Consider the following 24,613-nt stretch of genomic DNA (forward strand, 5'->3'; position numbering starts at 1 on the left):
GTTGATTAGTTTAATACATCTACCATATTACAGACTAAAGCAAACCAACATCATAACAGTGACATAGTAATTAGTGTATCAGATCTCATTCTAAGAGAGATCCCGTCAACTAAAGGAATTAAACTCAGTTTTGTTGAAATACCTCCTAAAAATGGATACAACAGTTTAAAGTTAGTGTACAGCTTACTAGCTGGTTTCAGTTTTAAAAACTAAGTGTTTCTGTAGTAGACATTGCCCCATTGGAACGCCTATATTATTTTTTTTCCTTAAACTAAAAGTCAAGATTGTGCAATTCTAAAGAATGTATAGGAATTGCAACAGGAAAACAGTAGATATTAGCAATATACTACAATCAAGCTGTTATATGAAGTGTTAAGCCTAGTCTTTAATATTTAATGAATCATTTAAAATGAAGACACTGATAAGTACTAAAACAGAGCAGATTTACCACCATTTTAACAAGGCAGAAACTTATAAATTCAAAAGTTTAGTGACTTAGGCAGTCAAATTTCATCTTAAGCCATCCACACAAGTTCTAGATAGCTCCTCTCTGAAAGCTGCTATAAACAAACACCCCCCAACTCTCCTTAAAAAAGATCCAACCTTTAACCCCCATGTAACATTCCTGCTACTTTTTACTCTTCTACTTCAGCACTTGTTTCTTTGAGCCCATTGCTCTGTTTGTGGATAAATGCAGTGGCTTTTGATTCCAGTTCTCCCAGCTGTTCAAATGGATCCTGTTCACATAGATCCTGATCTTTAAGAGTATCCGACAGCTTGCACATCTTCTCCCGAATGCGTTGAGAATATCGCAAAGGGGTCACAATTTTCAGGTGTTTAGCACTGGAGTCATTTGCCTCATGCTGCATCTTCACACTTAGGAAAAGAGAAAGAAAATAAATAATCACTAAACATAGGTACACCATCATACAAATTACCTTTGTAGCATCTAGCAGAAACAACAAGTCATGATTCCTATTCAACTCTTTCCCATTCCCATAACCAAAGGAAATGGCAAACAGGCCCTTTCTCATTCATACAGTTTAAAGAGTGCAACACTCTTCTCGGGAAAAATACTTTGATCTGGAGAATCTCCTGATAAGATTTTCCAAAGGAAGATTTCCCCCCCATTCCATTGGGGAAAACTTCTTGCTATGAGGGATTGCAGACAGCTGCCATGAGTCCAGCTTCATCAATTGCCAAAGCTCAGCACAACTTTCCTGAGTCTGCTGTCTTAGAAGAAACCTTGTGGCAAGAAAGAATTTAAGTGTTACCTGTTTTGTCTTGAGGTTACTACCCATTTTTTTTTGCCTCTAGGTACAATTAAGGTAATCCTTACAGGACAGTTATATCTTGTTCACTTCTGTGTTGTATGACATACAGCCACATGTACATTTGAAAAGGGGAGGACTGGAGACACCTATTTTTCTCTTTACCTAGCTTGGTGTAGAAGTGCTACTGCCATGTGGGCTGTGGGAGGGGATCCTAAACCTGGAATTTATGTCTCTGCCACAAAGAGGTTTGAGTACTCTGTATTGAGGCATTCAAAAAGCAAAACAGTTTGAGTAAATAGAGGAATTTATTTAAAAAGTCTTCCTTCTGAAGGAAGAGGAAGCAATCCTAAAAAACTAAGTTCTTGAGAGCTTTTTAACTAGGTGTTCACAAATGCAGCGCCTCTGTTTCAGCAGGACACAAACAATATTGTTGCCCCAAACACTGCAAACTTTCCATAGTTACCTGAAGTAATCTTACCTTTCCACATATGGTGTGGTAGATAGATTGCATCTCAAGTAAGATGTGTCATTCTCCTTCTCAGGAGAATTAACTGCTTGGGTTGTATCTTTCACCTTATCCTCATTTTGCTCTTCTGTTTCACATTTTCCTTTCTTCTTTGCATGTTCTTTAGTCTTGCGCTTTTTAGTCTTTTTTGGAAAGATCTCTTCTCTTGGTTTCAAGTCTAAACCCATTTCTTCTTTTTTGATCACTTCACTGCTAATCTCTGCCTTCTTGTCATCACTTTCTGCTTTTTGGTCATCATCAGAGCCAAGATCCTTGAAGGTCACCTGAACCTGCTCTACAGATGAATTTGGTTCCTTGCTGACTTCCACTACCTCACTTAAATGAGTTTCTGTCACAGTTTCCCCTAAAGCTGAAACATTGAAGAAAGTACAGCTGTGATTAGTTACAACTACAGAGAATTTAAAGATTTAGAGAGAGCTCTGAAAACTTAAGGGTTTACATGAGAATGAAAGTTAAGTATGTGTTGAGTCTGAGCCAGAGCAATTTAAGTAGCTAATAATTTTAGTCACCTGCAAGAACCTGCAACCTGAAAACTCAGGCTACTGTGATATTTCACAGAATCTTCATGGTTGGAAGAGACCTTTGAGATCGAGTCCAACCACAAAAAAAAAAAAAAAAGAGAAAAAACCCCACCACACCCACCCTCAAACCAACAATCTCAGGCACTAGAGCACACCCTGAAGTGCCATGTCTACACATCTCTTAAATACCTCCAGGGATGGCAACTCCACCAACTACCTCCGTGGGCAGGCTGTTCCAGTGCAATTTACCACCTTTAATTGACACTCTGCCATAACATAACCATGCATCTGCTAGTCAAGGAGTTTGTGTCAGAGGCAATGTTTTTTTAGCTCACAAGAATGTATTTATTTACTCTTTGATTATTAGGCTAAAATAGCTGGACAACATTGTTTTGATAGAGTTTAAGTAGAAAGCTTGACTATGAAACCATATCCACTACTCGTTTTAACACACCTACAACTGAAAAGGATTACTTTAGGCAAGGTTGTTTTCAAAGACAATCGAGTACAAAATGATCACAGAGAAGTTTCCATGAAATAGGATTTAATATAGGCACAAATGGTTTAAACAATTAGTTTGTGTTGCCTGTCAAGCCAGACATTTAACTAGAATACTCAGACTTACCATCCTCAGACTTAAGAAAGCTTTCAGCATTTTTCATAGCATCTATTAGTGTGTGTCGTAGTTCATCTTTAGGCTGGAAAAAAAGTTGTATTCTTTTAGAAAAAGAATTCCAAAATTGATCATCATTTCAGCTTATTTTGTATAACAGTTACAGGGAAAGTGGTACAGACCACATGATGTTGATATTATAAACCCTTTATTTAATGCTGTTCAGACACAAGTCAGAACACAAGTGAATCCTGTATTTGGTGCATTAAGGCTGGATTTGATGGCCTGAAATCTTGCTGCTATTAAAGCACAAGAATTAAGTCCATCAATAAATGTAAAATTAAGTTCTGTTTTGGCTTTCTAGTGATACAAGGAGTCTCAGTCCTTAATTTCTTCTAGGCAGAACATCACATGGTATTTTAACAGTCCTAACATTTTCTTTTTGAAAGTACAAAGCATCTACAGTGGTTACAAAGCAAACCAAATCAAATTTTTAATGTTCAAATAGGTCACATGGCTCTCCTACTATAAAAGGATTTATTAAAATCAGAAGTAGTGGCATTTTATGTACCATACTTTCATGCCTTTATCTTTGTTAATCTCAAACTTGAGGACCAGTTGCTCACCATTGCTCCTGCCAAAATAGCCTCTTCATAGACAGCAATAAGCTTTTCAAGAGGCCCCTTCTGTTTAAGACGCATACAGCAGATCCAGTATTTTGCAAGCTTTTTAGCCCCAGGAATGCTCAGTGTCAGATCTTCCAACATGGCACGTACTTCATCGCCTCGACATCCCTAGAGTCAACACAAGAGCAGAGATTTAAATGCAGTGAACATTGAGATGCTGTATTTTAGCTGGTTTTGAACTAGAAAGCAAGTATTTTTTTTTTTCTTTGGAGAGTAACCCTGAAAGTTGATGATGGCAAGTATTTCCAAGACTGAACTATGAACTTGAGCAGAACTGTCGTTCACCTATTCTTCCAAATGAGAATTATTTATACAGTGTTGTAAGTAGAAGGGATGGTAGAATGCATAAACATCTTCAGAACTACTCAGAAGAAACTTTTTCAGAAGTCCAGACAAGTTTCTGCAAACGCAAACTTGTTTTAGATGAATTACTTCATAGCTACTCTCATTACATTATAGCTTTTCTACTTTATTATGTTATGATTATTGCCTAATCTTATTGGGTACTTCAAGAAGCTAGTGAAGCTTGAGTGAGAACTTAAGCTTCTTCAGGTGTCAGCAAAAAGCTATGATATTGCTTAACTCAGGGAGCAATTAGTCCCCTGCATCTGATTCATTGGTCCAGCACGCCCACAGGATTTGCATGTTGTAGGGACCTGTACGATTAGAACGTGGTAGGCAAGGGACTGAATACCTGTTCGGTTAATTGCAGACATTCTGTGAGAGTGCTTTTGACCTTTTCACTGTTTAATACATCCTCTAAGGAATCAACAGAAGAGAATTCTTGTTCTTTACTTTTAGACTGGGGTCCTAGGAGCACAGATATAGGAGGTCTCCTCATCACTTTTCCTCTAGACGCCCTCCATTCATCCAGGCGAGCTCTGCATTGAAGAATATTATTAGCCAAAGGGACAGATGTTTTATCATTTTTCACATTGACTGACAGTAACTAGGGTAAGTCATACAAAGACATACTTTCCGGATAGTCCTCAAGTCCTCTCCCTTTAACTCAAAAAGGAATACAGCTGCCATTTAGACCTGCATCGGAATTTCAGAGCCATGTGTATCACTATCTGCTTAGGTATCTATCAGGTCAGAACTCTTTAATCTCTCCCTTTGCAGCCGCAACAAGACACTTGATCTACAGACCCTTTTTTTCAAGGGAGGGTAAAAAAAAAAAGTAATCCAGTTTTTAGTAAACATGGCTTCCTACAAGGAGTTCTACAAAGGATACTAAATGACTTTTAGATTATGAATCTTTACCCCATCATATAAAGCTGCATTCACCAAGCTGAAGAATATCATTGACAAGTGCTCTCCTTTAGTCCATAAACATGCTCACTTCTATATACATCCTGCATCACACTTGGTTTTTTTTAAAGCAGTGGCATGCACACGCAGTTTGCTTACAGGATTATCTGTCATGCCTAAGGCTGTTACAACACTTAGCGTAAAAAGAAAGGGAGCTTAAGCAATATACATTTTAAATTTACAACCACACAGGACAAGCTGTAAGCCTTAAGAGCTGCTGCAGTTAGTCTGAATCCTGATTTTTCAGTATTAAGGCTACAGTTTTAATCTGCTGCCCTTGGGTGCTCAGTTCACTTATTTTTCAATGCATCTACAGCAAGAAATAGATCCAAAAAATATTCTTGGAAAGAAGGTCTAAATACCTCCCAAGATCAAGCTACAACAGTGAGTAATTCAGTTACCTTCTATCTACTGCTGACTCTTTTGGCAGAATAGATTTTCTGTTGCCATTAGTTCTAGACTCCCATCCCAACTTCGTACCAGGAACAACAGGAATTGGTTTTGCTGGAGCTTTGGATCTTGCATCTTCGGAAAAATCTGTGAATTTCTTCCCTCCTAGCGCTTTGCGATCAGAATTGTTAGAAGCAGCCTTAGGTGGCTGCACTCCCCTTCCACCCATCATTTTTTGGCCTGTTACTTTCTTTGGCACCACAGCAGACGCCAGTTGCCATTTCTTCATACTGGACTGTGAGTTAATAGCAGCTTTATCAGATGGTTTGCTCTGGAATGGGAGGAAACCATTTGGTTTTACAGAATTAGGGTTGTCTGTGCCTTTGATGGTCTTCAGAACTGTGCTTGTGGACACAGACCTTGCTGCTGGTTTGATGGCAGAAGGGAGAAGCTTTTTGTCTGGCAAAGAACTCTTTTCCCTCTCATTTCTTGGTGCTTTTCGGAAGGAGTTTATCTTGGATTGGATAACTTTGCCACGATATGTACCAAGCACTGGTTTCTTTGGTAGGCAGATACTTGAATTTTCTTTTTCTGCAATCAATCGCTTCTCTTTTATGCTTTTTATTTGCAAGAAGGACTTGGTAAGTGACATATGCTGAGATTTTACTTCAGTGACTTCATCCTTGCAAGGATGATCTTCAGGATTATAGTTTGTGCCTGATATGGAATTTGTCAGTGTGATTGTGGAAGAGTTTAAAATAACATTTTTCTCTGAGGTTCCACTGGATTGGTCCCATGACAGTTTATTAGTATTCTCTTTATTTTCCTGAAATAAAAAGCATATCCATGGAACTGTTAGAAGTACATTGGAAACAATTAGCATGCAGCACCAAAGAGAGGCTTTCACTCATTTACAGGACTAAAGTGATTAACAGTAAACGCCACTTTAGAAGTATCTACAGAAGTAGTGTATATACGCTCTCCTACAGCAACCACTGGCTTTTAACTTCCAAAAGTCACCTTCTAAGGAGAGCCATAGAGTAGAAACTTGCTTTAGGCTGTGTGTAGTCGAAAGCAGTATCTCAGTTTGCATACCCTATCACTTAATGGCAGCACCATTCCTCCGCTTAATGCGGGTAGCCTACTAACACAAGGTAGTGAGTAAAGCCTTTAATTAGGGCATTAGGATATGTTACCAGAAGAAGGAAAATTTCTTACTAATGAGTTGTAGGATGCTGTAATTAAGAATAGACATGTGAGTTTTTTTTATGGCCTTACTACTGCCTGAAACTCTTAGCCTTATGTTCTCTGTATAACCCTAGCCCAGAGGCCATGAGAAGTGGGACCTAGTCTTTTCCTCCAAAGAAGATGCTCTACAGGAACTAATTCAGCATTATCCAAGCAGCAGTTCTGGAAGAGTGAAAGATCCGAAGGCAGGAAAAAAAATAATGTGAATGACACATGGGAGTCTGCAGAAGCAGATATTCTTCCCCTTTAAGGAAGATGCCCTTGAACAGTAAGAAAACAGCACTGTATCCCATTTCCTGGTCTCTCATTCAAGCTTAGAAGTTAGATTTGACCCAGCTAATAAACAGAGCTTGAGTATAAGGGCTGTTATTTCAGGAAGCTATGTAGTTTAACTCAACTTTAAAATCAGACAAGACATTAACACAGACCAAAATACCTCCCTTCAGGACATTTCTAAAAATAACTTTGTTCTGACTTTTGGAATTTTTCCCCTTAACACTCAGTTTTGAAGTTTTAAGGTTTTTGCTTTCCTCCTCAAATAAACCCAGGTCTCTCAAACCTTTCAGAACCCAAACTCAAAACCATCTAACATGAACACAGGTTTTCTGTCTATTTTTTTTTTCCTTCACCTTTCCCTGAGAAAAAGTCTGGAGAAGAACCTGTATTTTGCTATTTCTAAGGAGCACAATTATGTGCATCTTAATTCTAGAAAAGTGACACAATTATTTAGGGAAAACATTCCCTTGAACTCTGATTAGGTATTGGCATCTATTTCTGATTACATTAGATTTACCAGCATCACAACTGAAAAACCACAGGCCTTCAACAGTTTTGTTAGTGGTTTGGGGTTTTTTTCCAAGTAACAGAATACATTCGAAGAATTCTCTACTCTGACAGAAGACTTTGCTCAGATTTTAAATAACTTTCCCCAAAGACTGAAAATACATCCAAAAAATTCTGAGTATCAAGAAAAGTTTTTAAAATTTAGTCATTATTTCAGCTACAATGGTATCCTCTTTAACCAGTCAGGTACAAACTGACTGTCAATACGATCCATTACACAGAGTAATGTGACAGATCTCCAAAAAGCCTATAAGCAGCCACTGAATAAGTGAAAAAGTTTTAACATACTGCATCACTGCCCTGGCAAACTTCTCATGCTCTGGAAGTCGTATAATTTAATACAACTTAAGTGAGTGGAATGTTGTAGTCACAGAAACAGAGAACCATCAGTATTTGAATATCAGTCAGAAACTTACCATTTCTGGCTTTGGAGATATTGAGAGCTGTATTTTGTCTTGCAGCTTAGTGGTAGTTGCTCTCCTAGTTCTGCTACTGTTTATAAAAAAAAAAAAAAAAAGACATCTTAAATCATCCTTACACTAAAAATACATTCCTTTGTTATGTTGCAAGTTTACATGGTCCAGGTGGCAGTCTGCAGGCTGAACTCTCACTGAAGCATTTGTTTGGCCTGTATTCTTCCTCCAGAATAAGTGGCTGAACAACCACTGATCAGGGCCCAGGCTGCAAAACATCCCTTCTTGCACCATAAAGAGCTGGCTATTATTAGGGAAGAAAAGAGAACAGACCCTATTTACTGCAAGTGCCATTCTGATGTTTAAGGATGAGCACCAACCTGCCTGGCCTGATGCATCTGCTACAGAAGGTGTAGTTTCTAAATGCTGCAGTTGAGGGGGAAGAAGGAGCAGCACACCGGGTTGAAGCTCAGCTACTGCAATCTTCAGAGGCCAGGACGTTTGAGGCGAGTCTAAACAAGGATATGTAGTTCCTACCACACTGACAGGTTGCAAAACCTCCAGTGAGGCACCAGAGCTGGCATCAGACTACCCAGTGAGTAAACCATCAAGACCAGTATTGTCTCCTAGCAACTATGAAAATATATTGACAGCTCAGAAGAAAAACATCTCAGTTTAAAGTTACAGATCAAAATTCTTCCTCAAATGCTTCATGATTCGCTGTATGAATCATGTGGCACTATTGCCTGTGACTGAAAATTAACATTTCAGTTAGCAACCAATATCTTTGCATCAGATCTTCTGGAAGCTAGCTGAGTTGAAAATGAAGGTACATAAGTGAAAATAAAGATAACTAGTGACTTTGAAATGCTGGAGAAAGCAGTCTACATCATGCTATCACCTCTGTGTCACCTATGATAGAGAATACACATTAAGAGAACTGATTAGAAGTCATAGAATCATAGAACCATTCAGGTTGGAAAAGTCGTTTAAGATCATCAAGTTCAACTGTCAACCTAACACTGCCAAATCCACCACTAAAAAAGCATCCCTAAGCACCACATCTACCCATCTTTTAAATACCTCCAGGGATGGCAACTCAATCACTTCCCTGGGCAGCCTGTTCCGGTGCTTGACGACCCTTTCAGTGAAGAAGTTATTCCTAACATGCAGTCTAAGCCTTCCCTGGCACAACTTGAGACTATTTCCTCTCATCCTATCACTTGTTACTTGGAAAAAGAGACTGACATCCAACTGGCTACAACCTCCTTTCAGGCAGTCAGTGTGGAACAGCGATAGCTTCACAGTAGGGAAGTGTCTGCAAAATAAAAGCATTAGTCATACCCACATACACGATGGCTCTAAACAACGAGTTAACTGAAGACTACGAAAAGCCCTGGAATTTAATAGTTGGAGAAAAACTGAAAACAGTTTTTGTTTTCAGTAAAGTAGGAAAAGTGAAGTATTGCTACAATGAAAGTAGTTGGCGCTGGTTTTCTAACACAACATAGCCTCCTACAACATGAAAGCACTTGCTTTTTCCCCACTATACAGAGCCAAGTCTTTGACAGATTATACTTATCCTTGTCATTTATGCATATTTTGTATTCAAAGGTTGTTGTTCAGTTCAATTTGTACTACCAAGTAGTTCTGTGCTGTTAAACGTGGGACTGTGCCACCACAAGTATACAAAATGGTAAGCAAGACTTCCCATTTAGATGGGGCCAAATTTCAGACTGAAATTTACCATGTGTAAAAATATTAAAATAAGCAACAAAGCTACACCATGAACTAATGTTAGAGCTAGAGCCTCTGTACTCCTTTACACCACTGTCTTCTCTAGAGAAACTTCTGTTGCTTATTGGAAGGTCTTACACTAAATTGTCTAGACTTCAGACAACAGCAGGAAGAAGTCAATAAAAAGAACTACTAATTGGCGATAGGTGCCCACATTTTGCTTACAGAACATCAAGCCTACCTGCTGGCCATCACACAGGCTGGGTTTTGTTACAGTGTATTTGCTTTTAGCAGAAAATAGTGAATTAGTACCTATAAAAATGCAATGGAGCTAGATCAAGTGGATTGTGAACACATGCAACATAGCCTGAGTAGAAAGAAGGGGAAAAAAAGTTATTTACAGAAGGAAGGTTGTAGAGGCAAACAGCTAAGCAACATTTGAAATGAGAGCTCTGCCATGAAGTTATCCGGTCCTGTCACGGTCTCTAGGGGAATAGATAATCCACTTCATGAATTGCATCTGTTGTATATTTGCTTAACAAAAACTTTCAGTACTTGCTCACAATAAAAGGACTTTAGGAAATCCATGTGGTCACTATCACTAGCCTTGTTGCATGGTCTCACCTTTCAGTTCGGGTTCTCTGCAAGAACTGCTATTTACGTCTTTCCCACCAACCATGGACCATTCTAAAGGAATGTAAGCCACTGCAGAAATACTACCTGATCGATCCCTCGTTTTCTTGAATGGGCAAGCCAGAAAAGGTCTTTTTTCTTGATAGATATTCTTCAACTTTTTGTCGCCTTTGTTCTAATGGGTTTGAAAAAAAAAAAAAAATCAGACTTACTACATTTTCAGTTGAAATAGTAATGCCAGACAAACTTTGTCTCTTTGAAAAAACAAAGCACAATTAGAAATGCATCAAGACATTATAAAATGGACACCGTGGATTAAGAAAGTCTTCAGTTTAATATTCACATCTTGTGTCTTATACAGTTTTTCATTTCCTGAGAAAGGCTATATTGAAGGGGCAGTTGAATGTAATTTCACAGCCGTACAAGATGGCTGTTTTGCTGCATTAAGCTAAAAGAAGCACGACTCTGCGATCTAAAGAAATCGGACTCCTTTTACTTTCTGGATGCCTGTCCAGTATTTCACATACTTAATGTTGGTTCAGCAAGCACCAGCTTTTCACTTGTGACAGTAGTGAGGCGAGTATAGCACACATGAAAAACACTGTGCACATGAACCCAACTGACCATCAGTGAAATCATTTGCTTCTCTTCCGTTGTCAGCTGGGCATCTGTGCAAATGTTGGACCAATGTGAGTGCTAATAACAGCACAAAATGATCCTGAGGCCAGCTGTCACTGCCTTAATACAGAAAGTCAATCCCAGAACAGGATACTACTTCCCATGTTTTTGCTGCTTGACCACACACCAGAGAGTTATGTCCTTCATAGGACTATGTATTTTTCAGAGACCTTTCCTTATTCCCATAGGGAGCTAGTGACCTTTGCTTGCTGGCAGCAGCTGGGTTAAGATGGTCCTGCCACCCAAAGCAAGATCAAGCATCCACACAGTCAGTCTAGACAGTTAAGACTCCAAGTCTTACAACTGTTTCATGTGCAGTGGGTTGTGAGAACAAGGAGTTAAGTCATTATCTTTGATTCAGAACAACAATTCCTTTATGGCATTCAGGAACTTGTGGCATTGCACTGTCCGCCATCATAGACGGGCTCATTCGGCAGTGGAAGTCTTCAATGAACTCACATATAAAACCCAACTTCTGCCCCTCCTAGGCAGACATGAGTCCCCTTTTGAATGTTTGCACCTGTTCCTTATCTTTCATATTTTGTCTTGCCCATTGTTCATGATTCACACTTCAGAAATCTCTGCAAGGTCCATCAACATGTTCCCTCAATACTGAGATACTTCTGTATTACTGAAGTTCAGAGAGTAGAAATTGCTAGAATATTATTGCCTTTGAGGACCTGAATGTTAATTCTAAAAAGAAGTAGGCACTTGGTTGCACAGTAAAAAGTTATCAACCTACAGAATGGGGTAATTACCCTCAGAACCGCCTCCTAGTCCTATAGGAGAACTGAAAAGGCAAGTTCTTTCTCATGCACTGACACACCAAAGCCCAAAACACACAGCCAGCAGAGTGAATAGAGACTTAGGCTTGGGGCAACACTGTGTTTCACTTAGGATATAGCGCTTTTTTAGCACAGCTTTCCAAGCCCACGCTGAATGAAGCCCCAGGGGCAGCATACACCACCTGCTTCTGAAGAGGGGTACACCAGAGCTCTACCTGCCAAGAGATGCTGCCCAGTAGCAAGCATCCCACAGCTTCCCGCGCACCTTCTGCTTCAGGAACTCGGCTCCCACCGACTCCAAACAGCAAAGCTTCATCAAAGCGATCCGATTCGTTTAACTTGCAGAAGCCAAACCGGGCAGACAGTAATAAACAAAAAGAGCGCAAGTCTAGATCGCAGCATTTGCTTGTCTCAATGGGATGCGTTTGAGTTAAGGTGTGCCTTTTACCGTGAGGAAAGGATTTCGCTTCAGAAGCCCTGCCTGGAGTGGGGTGAGCACCGGCCCTGCCGGCGGCATAGGGGGAGGGTCGTGGGGAGAACCGGACCCAGACCTGCCCTGGAGGCTGTGAAGTCTCATCCACCCGCTCGCACCGGTCGGAAGCTCCAAGGCCACGGTGGCGGGCACTGCCGCCAAGACCCCACCTCAGGCGATGCCCTCGTCTCCCGCTTCCCGAGGAGAGAGACCGGCTCCTCCGTTACCCACCACGGCCTCACCCAGACAGCAAGCACCTCGGCCTCGCGCCGCCGGGAGCGGATGGCGCTTCAGCCCCTCTGGGATGCGTCTCCCGGTGCCCGCCTTACCTCGGTACGCCGGCTCGGACCTGCGGCTGGTCGGGAGCTGTGGAGGAGAACGCGCAGCCATGGCCGCCCACCGTATAAAGAGGGTCGCGAGGGCCGTTTGAATCACCCGCCGCGGGACTTGAATTGGCCAATGGCGAGCGGGAGGGCGGGGCCGGCTGCTTGGGCGGGCGCGAGGCGGAGGCAAGATGGCGGCCGCTCCTCAGGTCGCCGCTAGAGGGCGCGGGGCGACCGGGCATGGGGCTGACTCGCCTGGCGACTGCAGGCGGGGAGCGGCGGCTGCGGCCTGGTCTGCCGGCAGCAGAGCAGGAGGGGAAAGGGCTGCGCCATGGACCGGTTCGTCTGGACCAGTGGGTTGCTGGAGCTGGGGGAGACTCTGGTGGTCCAGCAGCGCGGCGTGCGGCTCTGCGACGGGGAGGAGAAGGTGACGGGAGCGGCCCTGCGCGGGGCCCGGCGGCCCGGCGGAGGCCGGGGCTGGGGGGAAAGGGCACGGCCGTGGGCCCCAGCCAAGGGGGGCGGCAGGGGACGTGACTGTGGGTGTTATCGGGAGAGGGGGGGGCGAGAGGAGGGGTGTGAAGGGGCCTGGGCTGCCGGCGGAGCGTCGGTCGGGGGTGTGGAGGTTTTCGCTTCAGGGCCAGGCAGGGTTTGGCTCTGTGAGAGCGATCGTTAGGGAGCAGATCCAGGCTTCGTGGGACCGAGGAAGGCCTTGGATGGTGTGTGCCCCACGGAAGGAGGGTTGACATCCCCATAGGGCTGCTGTAGCTGGTGTCACTGCCAGCTTGGGCATCACTTGATGTCCAGTGCTTGGGCTGTCACTGTCTTCCTGTGACAGGGGCCAGGCTCTCCCCCATGTTGCTCTGCACAGCAAGCTGTCCTCTTTGGCTTGGATGCCACATACAGGGTGTGCCATACAATTCACACTTGAGTCATCGCGATATCCATAAAATGCTCTTTAGCTCTGGCTGCCAGGAAGGGGCTCTCTTGCCCTCTGCTCTCATCACAGCCTGTTCAATTATTGTTTTGCATCACGGCTGGAATAACTCTTGATCTCTCCTCATTTTTCCTCACCAGAGTAGGTGCATACCATGATAAAAAGCTGTAAAAACATGCCTCCAGTTTTACATGTAGGAAGCAATTTGCTAATGCAGATTTTCCCAAATACTGATGCCTGTCTGATAAAGGACTTTTCAACAGTAAAATGCATAGAAGCAATACTCCTCTGTGATAGGCCAGAAGATTTCAGACTCTGTGTAGCATCTTCCTATTAGGTTTGCTTTGCTTTTTTGCATAAGTTTTACTTTCTTTGTCAGCAAATAGTGTTCCAAAGGTAACAGCCCTGTTTAAAATACGATATTTAGGAATGTTTGTGTATCTTGCACAGCATATGGAGGGAGGATCCTTCAGGATTTCCTGGGGGAAAGTTTATACAGTTGAAAAAGGAAGTTTGTGTTTATCTATCTAATCTTTTTAAACTAATTTTCTCCATTGTTCTCCAATTACTGTGTTTTCTGAAAAAAGTGTTATCAAAATAGTGGCTTGTTGAATCTGATTGCTATGTTGTAGCAATGTGTAACGTTTCCAAGATAAGTATTTATGCAACTTACTGGTTAAATTGATTGTTGATCTGTTTTATTTTTCCTGTTTAGGTGAAATTCGATAGTGGAGTATTACTGCTTAGCACACACAGACTAATCTGGAGGGATCAGAAGAATCATGTAAGTCCCACTTTTGTCTCTGTTACATCATTCAATTGTAAATTCCATAATAAACAACAGGTAGCTTGCAATGAAAAGATTGCACATGGAGAAGAGATTTTTCTTTGCTTTGTGTGTGTTTTGTTTTACAAGTATAGTCCATTTTTTGGCTCACAGTAGAAAGAAAATTATGTACAGGAACGTTCTTTCACCCAATTCTGCTTTAATAAAATAGTCATGCAGAAATGAGAAGGGATGGGAATGAATCGTATAAATTTTCCTTTTCTACAGCACAAAATAGAGGAGGAAAGAGTCTGATATCATGCACTAAAAAACATTGGGTTATTAAACATTGGAGTGGGCTGCCCAGGGAAGTTGTTGAGGCACCATCCCTGGAGGTATTCAAAAGACGGGTTGACATAGTGCTTTAGTGACATGGTTTAGTGATGTTTTTTTCTTATCAGAGTTAGGTTGATGGTTGGACTAGATGATCTTAAAGGTCCCTTCCAACCTAGACAATTCTATGATTCTATGATTCTATTGGTTTTGAGACTGAAGTTGAATGTGTGAGGCAAATCATAATGTGAACTCCTCTCCCATGCTCCTTGTCAAGCAAGACCTTTTCTTCCTCGTTGTTTTCAAGTCCAAGTTTCCCTGTTTTCTGCACCCACCATATAGTCATAGACCATGATTTGATAATTTTGTATGTGTTTTACCTTCACAACTGCCTGTTCTTGTGCTGAACCATCCCTTCAATAAACAAGAACATTTGTCTGTACTGCTGTGGAGAATTAACTCAGAAGTGGCAGTGGCAGAACTACACTGTAATACTGCTGCTGAATGCTTTGTATCATCAAGCCACAGACTGCAGGCTAAAAATGGGTAAGAAAGACTACAAACACATACAGAGCTCTAAGCGTAGACTGTGACAACGTGCACCATTTTGCAGCTGCAATCGGAGGAGACGTCCTTCTCAGAACCAGGTTGCATTATGATTGTTTTGGACACAATCTTTTAGAAATTTAGCCCTGGAAGCCAAAGTTTAGACAAAGCTTGTTCAGTTGACAACTTTTCAAAGGCATTTTATATTCCACTGAACTACTTTTGCGTAAGAATAGCTGAAGCACCTCTTGCACCCAAGGGCCATTCCCTACCAAATATCATATCCTTGCTTCAAAGCAGGGAGCTACTAAGAGCCTTCTAAAGGTAAGGTCACCAAGGATGTTCTTTATTTGGCAAAGCAATACATTCTTTCCTTAGGGATTGTTTGCAGGAATAGCAGAACTATTTTTAGTAAAAATTTTTCAAAATGTTTTGAGAGCTGGTCCCCAGGGTGGGGTTACTGTTAAACAAGACAGGGGTTGATAGTCCAGACCACGAGCTATTCTGTATATAATTAACTTTTTTTTTTTGGCAGACTTGGTGTGAGATTATTTATCTGTGCTAAACTGTCTGTGTAAATCGCTTCTTATTTCTTCATCAGCATCTCTTCTTGGCAGGTGGGCATGTACTACAATGTGCACTGCTTCTAATCTTCTTTCTTGAATTTTCTACTTGCTTAGAGTAACATTGCATGTCACGGCTTCAGCAAGTCTAACAACTTTGCCTATTCTCTCCTTCCCAACGAAAGGATGACATTTATCTCTTTTCCTCTACTTCTCCCCCTGCTCCTAGGCCACATGGTTCCTTGTACTCTTCCAAGATCATTGAATTTGCTAAATCAGCAGAGAAGAAGCTTGGACAATAAGAAAATAGTTTTCTTTTAACACATTAATTTAACTCAGCAAAGATCCTGACAAGCTCCATGCTTGATTAAGAGAAGGGGCAGAAACATGGCCAGGAGATAAGCAAAAATTACCCAATTCTGATCTAATATAGACCAGGTCTGCTTCAGTGGAGCCAGGTTTGGTTTTTTATTTTAAGTTTATGGTATACAAATAACTTTATTAGTGTGATAAATGAAGCTGGTTCTTTCTCAAGCTCTTAGGATGGAAGCATGGGGAGCACAATGCCTTTTTATTTTTATGGTGAGTTGTTGGCTGAGCTCAGCCTTAGAAACCTTAGCTAGCTTACCTAGAATACACTTGTAGATGGTTCCCTTTTACAGTGTCAGCAAACTTTAGTAATAAAAGAGGTGCTTGTTAGGTTAACATAGCAAACCTTTTTACAAAAACAGACAGTTGTGTTTTATGCCTGCTCTTCTTATATTGTTACATTACCTCTCAATTGAACAGTATAGAAAATACAGTTATTTCCAAAGGAAAAAATACTAATTCTTTTAGAGTTTGTTACATAGCTAGATTTGTACAGTATTTAAAATCCTAAAATGTGAACATGGGACACTAAAAGAAATATCCAAATAAACTTTGATTTCATATACCCACAGCATTTTTAATGCATCTCTCTATTTGTATCACTTCCTCTTGCTTCTGTCACCAGAAAGGGCTGGTTCAAAATCCTTGGGCTTACAACAACTTCATAACTTTTTAGCTGTGAACTAAGTTAATGTAATCATTTTGACAATGTACATACTAAGTGTAGTTGGGCTTTTTTGTAATTTTCAAAAACTTTTTTTTTTTTTTAACAGAAGCATTGTTTTGCCTATATTTTAAGTGCTTGGAGCTATGTTGGTGTTCTACAGACAGTAACAGTTGTATACACCAGCTGTAAAATTTGGGGCCATAGAAGTCTCCAAATAATTTATATTAAGAATTTTTAGAACAGAAAGTTAAACTCATGTTTTTTCCCAATGAGAAATTTACTCATTAGTCAGAGTTCCTGCACGTGTACTTCCCTAATCTCCAATTTAGTAAGTGTTTAATCATTTCATGCAAAGAGGAGCAATTTTGGTAGTAGGGATTAAGAGGGCCCAATAACAGTGTTTACTATAACCTGGTGTTAGGCACAACCTCATGGCAGGTGGAAGAGGGAGGTTCAAAGAGGAACTGTAACCCCTGTTTCCTGTATTCTGGGTGACTGTGTCAATCACCAAGCTATTGTGCGGAAGAGGACGTTCGCCAAAGGACGCTCACCAAAACAAGGCCAGACACCCAATTAGATGCTGTGAATTGCTCCCTTGGGCAATTTCTGTCTCAAATGCATATAGAAAGAGTTTGGCCTGGGTAGCTTAGTCTCCCACAGATGGATACAGGTTTTTTTCTTGCTCCGCTTTGTTTTGTCTAAAGCACAGTCAACACACGGATGTGTGTTGAGATGTATCAACTACTGGATTAAGTCCGTGGGTGTGGGATAGATGGAGAAATTCCTATTTGGTGTTTGACCTCTCAAAGGATAGTCTAGTTTTTTAGATGTTCAGCGCTTAAAAGACTGGTGCATTTAGATGTTGTTTTAGCTCCCAAAGTAGCAGCAGTGCAAAAATTTTAAGAACATATGAGCATTGTGCACCTACAGGGTTAAGCTGCAGTAGTGTGGAAATTTCAGTGTTTAAACTCTGTACTTAGATACTAAAGATATGTTAAATTTCTGAGTCCTTCTATGAATCTAGCTTGACATGTTGACACGTTGACATTTAAATTTGTTTTTTGATTACCTAGAATGCAGTTTCAAGTTTGTATTAAGTTTTCTACTTTAATAGATTGTTTCTATTGTTACCATCATGTTTCATACTGAGTGCCTCAGGCAACACCTGTAGAGATCAGTATTGTTTGTGAAATGGGGAAAGAGAACACTTGGTTTTAGAGAATGCCTAGTCAGGATATGGCTTTAATTTCACTTGTGTTTGTGTTGATTATTCCAGGAGTGCTGCATTGCTATCCCTCTGTCTCAGATCGTCTTTATTGAAGAGCAAGCAGCTGGGATAGGAAAAAGGTAACGTGATAGTCATTGTCTTTTTTCAGATGGATAGTTTGCACATGCATCTTATGTGAGGTACCAGAGACTATATATTAATTCCTGGTGGGTTCCATTTACAATCCAGGTTTCCAGACTGACAGCCAGAAGGACCTGCTTTCCTCACTTGAGATCAAATGTGTGAGAGAGTCATGACAAAGCAGTGTTTGATGCTATTTGTAAAATAACTGTCTTGTAATCACTAAACAAATATGTGTTGTAGCTTGCCATTTTTATTTGCTTAGTCATAAATGACAACAGTTATTTTGCTGGGTCTACATTTGAAAGCTAATTTTAGTCTTTTGTGCCACAGAACTGGTTGGGGATAAAAACTCTGCCAGATCCCGTATTATATAACTTTTCATGACCATGTGATTGATTTTGAGCATGGAAACACTAGCGATGGTTGAAAGGAGCTCAAGTGTTTCCACTCACTTGAATAACTAATTCAGTTTGGTATGTGTATAAAGAAGTTTCACAAGCAAAAGAGAGAAAAATATTAACTGGAGAAACACATATATAGTCGACATCTGCTTGCAGCCTGCAGTCAGATGGGTGAGGTAATATGCTGGGGGTATCCAGAAGAAATTGGGAAATTCACTAGTGCTGGAGAAGTCAAGTAAATAAAGACCCATTAAAAAAGTATCAGTAAAATGAAATGGGAACAGCGGACTTGCAGTCATGCTGTGATATCAGTCTGTTATGTTCCTAAAATAATGCTATCTCAAGGTTTGTTTTGGTGGTAGGTGTCATTTTAGACTGTTATTTCCATGCATGTTACCTTTGAATGTTGGTTTTGGATAAATTCACATACAGTGTTCGCAAGTGACATACAAGTAGGATAGATTAAACATAATATTGAGACCTTTTGTTTTCCTGTGACAAAGATAGTGTATTTTGGCAGAAGGCAGCTTTGGCAGCAAGTCAAAAGCCAAATCAAATGACTACTTGATGATCAGTTTTTATCTTAACTAAAACATTTTTCAGAAATTACTGCTTGAAATGTTAAAATTTGTTATGTTTATTTCTTAAGAATTGAATTGGTGGTCTGTACATTTTAAATTTGTGAGGTGTAGCTGTTTTAGAGGTTATAGTAGTTTTTCTGCAAGATCTGTAATATTGAGTCAAAATACTTAAATGTTGATGCGCAAACTTAAAGTATTATTTGATGTACTTTAGCTCTTATGTGAGAGAAAGTTATAGAGGTTTTGATTAAATGGCTGACTTTGGCCGAGAAATATTTTTTTAGATATCACAGAAAGCTGCCTCTTTTTCCTTTAACTTTTTCTCAGTGCCAAAATAGTAGTTCATCTTCATCCTGCGTCTTCGAACAAAGAGCCTGGTCCATTCCAAAGCAGCAAATATTCCTACATCAAACTTTCTTTCAAAGAACATGGACAAATTGAGGTAAGTTTTGTACCATGCAAGGCCAGCACATCAGATTTTTGGACACGCTTTTCTCCTCTTGCTGCGTTAGTGATAATTTTCCATGATCTTTCCATGTTTACTTTTGAGGTGGAGCTTTTTCAGTACATGCTTTTTGAAGACAAACACTATGAGCCTTCAGGGTTCTACACTTTGGTTAAATAATACAAATAGAGTTCCAGAAATGTCAAGAGGCATTATTAGGCTTTGTTCTTATTTTAGTAGATTTAATATAATCTTATACTTTCTTTTTTAATCTTTAAACTGAACACAGGATTTTCCAAAATTAAGTCTTTGAAATCTGTTAAATGTCTAACAGAGTAAAAGGTGTTTCTTTGTAGCTAACCCTCTACTGAACAGGAATCAAGCAACTTCTTCCTAATCATCTCTCTAATTTTATTGCTGAACGCTTTTTGTTGCCTCAGAGCTTTGTTTCATTTTATGCTTTATAAATATTTATTGTGTTTACCTATACCAAATCTCAAAGGCCTTGAGCATTCTAAAAAAAAAAAAAGTAATATATTTTTAAAAGAATGCTTACCCTAAAAAACAAAGAAATTGCACGCTGTAAAGAAATTTCCCAGTAAGATACTCACTTGAAGAGACTGAGAACTCTAACTTTGAACAATGAAAAAGCCATACCTGTTCACCGCAGAAAATCAGATTTTCAACTTGAATTAGTTATAAATGTCTTATAAATGCATGTGCCTAATGAGACTCGCTTTCATTTCTTTGTGAGTAGTTTTCAGCTCAGGATGACTGTAAATGTATGCCTAGTTACAATTGTATAGCTGTTTTGCCTAATCGTAACCTTCTTTATTTTAATGTTAATGTTTGTGTCTGAAAATCAAACTTACTGTGCTTACTGGTTACCTAGCCTATCAATTGCACTCCACATCTTTTATTTATGACTTCAGAATGCTTTCCTGTGAACTCTGAACAACCATAAGAATGGAAGAGATTTTCTTCCTGGATTTTGGTCAGTCCAGTATACTTAAGTGTTAACTAATCAACTAATGCCACCTTCTGGTATTAGCAATAAACAAATAAGTGTAATTGATCTGTGTGGTTGTCTTTATATTGTTGAATTAACAGATCAGTAGTAATTGGACTGATCAACGTTCCTTCGTTCTAAAAGCATGCATTTGAGCAAACCTCGACACTTTTAACTTTAGCATGTTTTAGAACATTTTGAATATCTGACACTCTTTACTGCTTGCAGTTCTACAGACGATTATCAGAAGAAATGACACAAAGGAGATGGGAGACCATGCCTACTGGTCAGACTATTCAAGTTAACAAGGATCCACGGGTACGTGTAGAGCTTCTGAGCAGAATCCCATGTATGGGATGTAATCTCATTTCCACTTCTTGCTGCCCCCATATCCTGCATCTGACATACCTCTCTAACCAACATGGTTGGCACGTGGGAATTCAGCTTTACTTTGCCTGTTTCTTCACTGGCATATATGAGTTCCTCCTTTGCAGTTTTCACCTGATACAGAGCACTGTAGCCTTCTCTACCCTATTTCAGTTTAAAACCATTACCCCTCGTCTTATTGCTACACTCCCTGATATAGAGTCCCTCCCCATCTCTCTTGTAGGCACCCTTTAGGTATTGGAAGGCCATTACAAGGTCTCCCCGGAGCCTTCTGTTCTCCAGGCTGAACAGCCCCAACTCTCTCAGCCTGTCCTCATAGAGGTGCTCCAGCCCTCTTATCCTTTTTGTGGCCCTCCTCTGGACCTGCTCCAGCGGGTTCACATCCTTCTAATGTTGGGGCCCCAGAGCTGTATGCAGTACTCCAGGAGGGTTTCACGAGAGTGGAGGGGCAGAATCACCTCCCTGGACCTGCTGTTCACGCTTCTTATGATGCAGCCCAGGATGCGGTTGGCTTTCTGGGTTGCAAGTGCACATTGCTGGTTCATGTTTTGCTTCTTATCAACCAACACCCCCAAGTCCTTCTCCTCAGGGCTGTTCTCAATCCATTCTCTGCCCAACCTGTGTTTGTGCTTGGGATTGCATGGACCCACATGCAGGACCTTGCACTTGGCCTGGTTGACCTTCATGAGTTTTGTACAGGCCTGCCTCTCAAGCCTGTTCAGGTCCCTCTGGATGGCATCCCTTCCCTCCAGCATGTCGACTGCTACACACAACTTAGTGTCATCTAATATATGTCAAATATATTAATATATTGATCATATAGTACTATATGAATGAAATAGGGTAATTTAAGGATTGTTCAATGTCAAATCACATGTACTCCATTGTAAATGTAGTACCTATAAACATAGTTGCATTTGGACTAATGGGGAAGCCTGTACTCTGCATCAAGAATCACTAAATGAAAATGCCTTACCTCCTGTCAGACCTCTTAAGTCATAGCAAATCATTAGCACTGGTATTAAGCTTTGCAATCAGATTTGAGGGCTCGCGCCTCTGCCACTTTAGTACCAGCCTTTCTAAAACACATTTGGCATCAAATGAGAGGTTGACCATCGCCTCCATTCTGATACCTCTCAGCAAGGTAAATTAGGCTGCATTTAGCATTGTGTTTCTGTGGCTGTGTTTCTTCAGGCTGGATTTCTTGAGGTAATGATGTTTAGGTGCACTCGGGCATTTCCACAGCTCTAGTATAGATGTTCACATGGACTCAGGAGGCTTTAATTGAGATGAGCTGGAATACTCAGTCTGGATCAGGCTATTAAGCATCTTTGTATTAATAGCTTCAATATAATAATCTTATAATGTCTACTACAGCAAATTTATGCTTTACACTTACTGTTTATTTTCTTATGCTGGTTTAAAAAATACTTTCCAGAAATATATGAAATATCGTAGGCATGATACCAGCTCTTAGCAGGAACGTTTCCTGTCTTCTAATGTAAGGTTTTTCACATTGAGGCGGATGAGAAAACTTAGCATTTCCTATTTTGATTCCTTTCATTATTTTCTTTTGCAGGCAGGAAGAATAAGAGCTGTAGGAATTGTGGGGATTGAAAGGAAATTAGAGGAAAAAAGAAAAGAGACTGACAAAAACATTTCCGAGGTAAATACTACTGAAGTTTCAAGGTCAACCACCTGTCTGAGCATTTACATTCATTCACTCCTTCTTTAAGGGCAGCTGAGACTATTTATTGTTTTTATTGAGAAGTCTGAATTGATTAAGAGTGTATAATTTCCAGTTATTTACTTTGTTTAACTGGCTTTTCAGTATATGTAAAGGTACTTCATTAAGGCTTCCTTTCAAGAAGACTGTTCTTTGAAACTAACGGTGTGTATTTATAAAATTAATTTTGGTAGAATTAGAAATCTGAGTTCAGTGACTTTATATCAGGGGAAGCAGAACACAAAGGCATCTGCAGAAAGAGACTATTACAAGTTTACAGTTTTTTTCCTTATGTTTTTTTTTACAGCTAATTTTGGTTTCAATTGAAAATTTAATATATATGAAGAAGAATACGCTGATCCAAGTGTCTGCATATAACTATGGTGAAGTTAGGTTTTCATCTTATAAATACTCAATTTTTATATGTTAGATTTAGGCTTACAATTACAGCAAAATGTTCTGCAGTGCAGGCATCGGTAAGATGTTACAAGTATTTTTGCAGAATACGTGAGCTAGGTGGAGACCATTCTTTTCCCTAGAAACAGCACAATAGTTGAATTCCAGATAACAATACTGATGGACAATAGAGGCAATTAATTTCTTCATATATACCTGGGAGCAATATCATGCTGTCTTGTAGTAGAGGTTAATACAGTGGTACTCATAAACTACATGCAACAGATTCGTTCTTGTAGCAAAGAACGAATGGGATTTAGTGTGCCACAATAAAAAAGGCATTCACTGGTACATAAGAAAATTACAGTACCTTTGCAGACCACATGCTGTTTCAGATACTGGTAGCATTAAACTTTTTCCTTTCTGTTTATGAAGAACGTAATGAATGAAGTTCTGTGTGTGGTTCAAAAGGTATTGTGGTTACATGCATGTGCATATAGTTCAAAAGGTATTGTCTGGTTATTTTTTCCTTTAGTAGCTTTGTCAGAGAGTAAAAGAAGTCCATTTATACGTGTTGTATGAACGGAGGAAAACCATGACTTGTAAAATCCTGCCTTCCTCCAGCTTTAAATGTTATAATTGACTTAATTTAAAAAATGGTGCCCTGGCTTCCAGGAAAAGGCTTCCTGCATCTGCTGTTCACTGCTGATAAGAATCCAGTTCTTTAGCCTTTTGTTTATCTGAGGAAGTTCCTGTTAGGTGTGTGCACATTCCCCTTTGTTTCCAGGCCTGCCCTCGGTGAGTCAGGCAGAGGAGGAGTTAGACACAGCTTGCTGTTTATTTAGCTAAATCAAGGGTTCTTTTGATGAATGATGTTTTCATGCAGGTTATAGAGATTAGAAATAAACTGGGAAAAGCCTTGTTAGAAAACTTTTTGTTGATGTCATATACGAGTACAGTAGAAGGACTTTGATTTACACTAAAGATTGGGAGATCTATCGCAAATTACTGAATTTGGCAGATTAGGAAGTAAGAAGAAATACTTCAAAGTGAAGCTTTTGTTCTGATAGTGGCAGATTATTGTTGTAGGGTGGTATATTTTCTTTTTGCCCCTTGGACCTAGCTTTGTCCCACGTAATTTTGGATACCTAATTTAGGTACCAAGTGTTAAGAGGCTGAAACACTGGAGAAACACTGGCACTATTAGGAGGGATTCAGACGAAAAGCCAACCCTGTCCCTTCTTGGAGCCATCTCCTTCTCTTCTTTGCATGTTGGATCTCAGACCAATAAGCTTCTAAGTAAGGTAGAACGTAGATGGGAGCAATTGGGTCTTCCTGCTTAAATTCTGCTAAAATGTGTCTTTCTACTGGGAGATTAGTCAGAATAAGCTAGGAGTCACATAGAAGCAATGACTAGAAGCTGTAAGCAAGATGTATCTCTGGTCATTCGACGTACTCTAACTGAACAACCTTCTCTACTTGTGGATGGAGGGGCTGGGTGCTGCTGTCAGGCAAGCTTTAGTTGAAAAAGTTCAGAAATTTTTCTCACACTGGTTGTTCAAAAAAGGTTGTTTGAAAAGGTTGACTACCTGGGGCTGCCGTCATGTATTTGAGAGAAACAAGGTGAGAAAGGCTGAATGGGTGTTGCTGAGGATGGGAGAAATGAGAGTTGCCTTTTAATATAAT

The 24,613-nt window shown here is 40.2% G+C and overlaps 2 protein-coding genes across 4 annotated transcripts in view; one reads left to right on the forward strand and one right to left on the reverse strand.

The window, feature by feature from the left end:
• CKAP2 (cytoskeleton associated protein 2) lies at window positions 1–12,916 on the reverse strand. Of its 2 annotated transcripts, none has more exons than XM_074155669.1 (9): window positions 12,460–12,916; window positions 10,283–10,370; window positions 7,829–7,904; window positions 5,333–6,147; window positions 4,315–4,501; window positions 3,561–3,728; window positions 2,947–3,019; window positions 1,753–2,149; window positions 1–876 (listed from the first exon to the last, which is right to left on the reverse strand). In XM_074155669.1, the coding sequence occupies exons 1-9, from the start codon at window positions 12,518–12,520 to the stop codon at window positions 636–638; spliced, it is 2,106 nt and encodes a 701-aa protein (XP_074011770.1). In that variant the 5' UTR covers window positions 12,521–12,916; the 3' UTR covers window positions 1–635. The 2 variants fall into 2 exon arrangements, with proteins under 2 accessions (XP_074011770.1, XP_074011852.1); XM_074155751.1 differs by having other exon boundaries at window positions 1,753–2,143; window positions 12,460–12,520.
• The window catches only part of VPS36 (vacuolar protein sorting 36 homolog), a 20,756-nt gene continuing 8,828 nt past the window's right edge, over window positions 12,686–24,613 (forward strand). The window contains exons 1-6 of one of the 2 annotated variants that reach the window (XM_074155882.1): window positions 12,686–12,880; window positions 14,103–14,171; window positions 17,908–17,978; window positions 19,292–19,406; window positions 20,647–20,736; window positions 22,385–22,471. In XM_074155882.1, the coding sequence (XP_074011983.1) occupies window positions 12,785–12,880; window positions 14,103–14,171; window positions 17,908–17,978; window positions 19,292–19,406; window positions 20,647–20,736; window positions 22,385–22,471 (528 nt within the window). In that variant the 5' untranslated portion in view covers window positions 12,686–12,784. The remainder of the gene's footprint in view (window positions 12,881–14,102; window positions 14,172–17,907; window positions 17,979–19,291; window positions 19,407–20,646; window positions 20,737–22,384; window positions 22,472–24,613) is intronic. The other variant, XM_074155969.1, reaches the window with a different exon arrangement.

Source organism: Numenius arquata, chromosome 1 (genome assembly GCF_964106895.1).
Source record: "Numenius arquata chromosome 1, bNumArq3.hap1.1, whole genome shotgun sequence".
Lineage (NCBI taxonomy): Eukaryota > Metazoa > Chordata > Aves > Charadriiformes > Scolopacidae > Numenius > Numenius arquata.

Bases quoted from the DNA above. Each gene is read 5' to 3' on its own strand.
- CKAP2 (XM_074155669.1), bottom strand. From the start codon at position 12,520: ATGGCTGCGCGTTCTCCTCCACAGCTCCCGACCAGCCGCAGGTCCGAG. The intron at 6,148-7,828 runs GTAAGTTTCTGA...TTTTTATTTCAG, and splicing joins TATCTCCAAAGCCAGAAATG to GAAAATAAAGAGAATACTAA. The intron at 3,729-4,314 runs GTATTCAGTCCC...TGTTGACTCTAG, and splicing joins GTCTGCAATTAACCGAACAG to GGATGTCGAGGCGATGAAGT.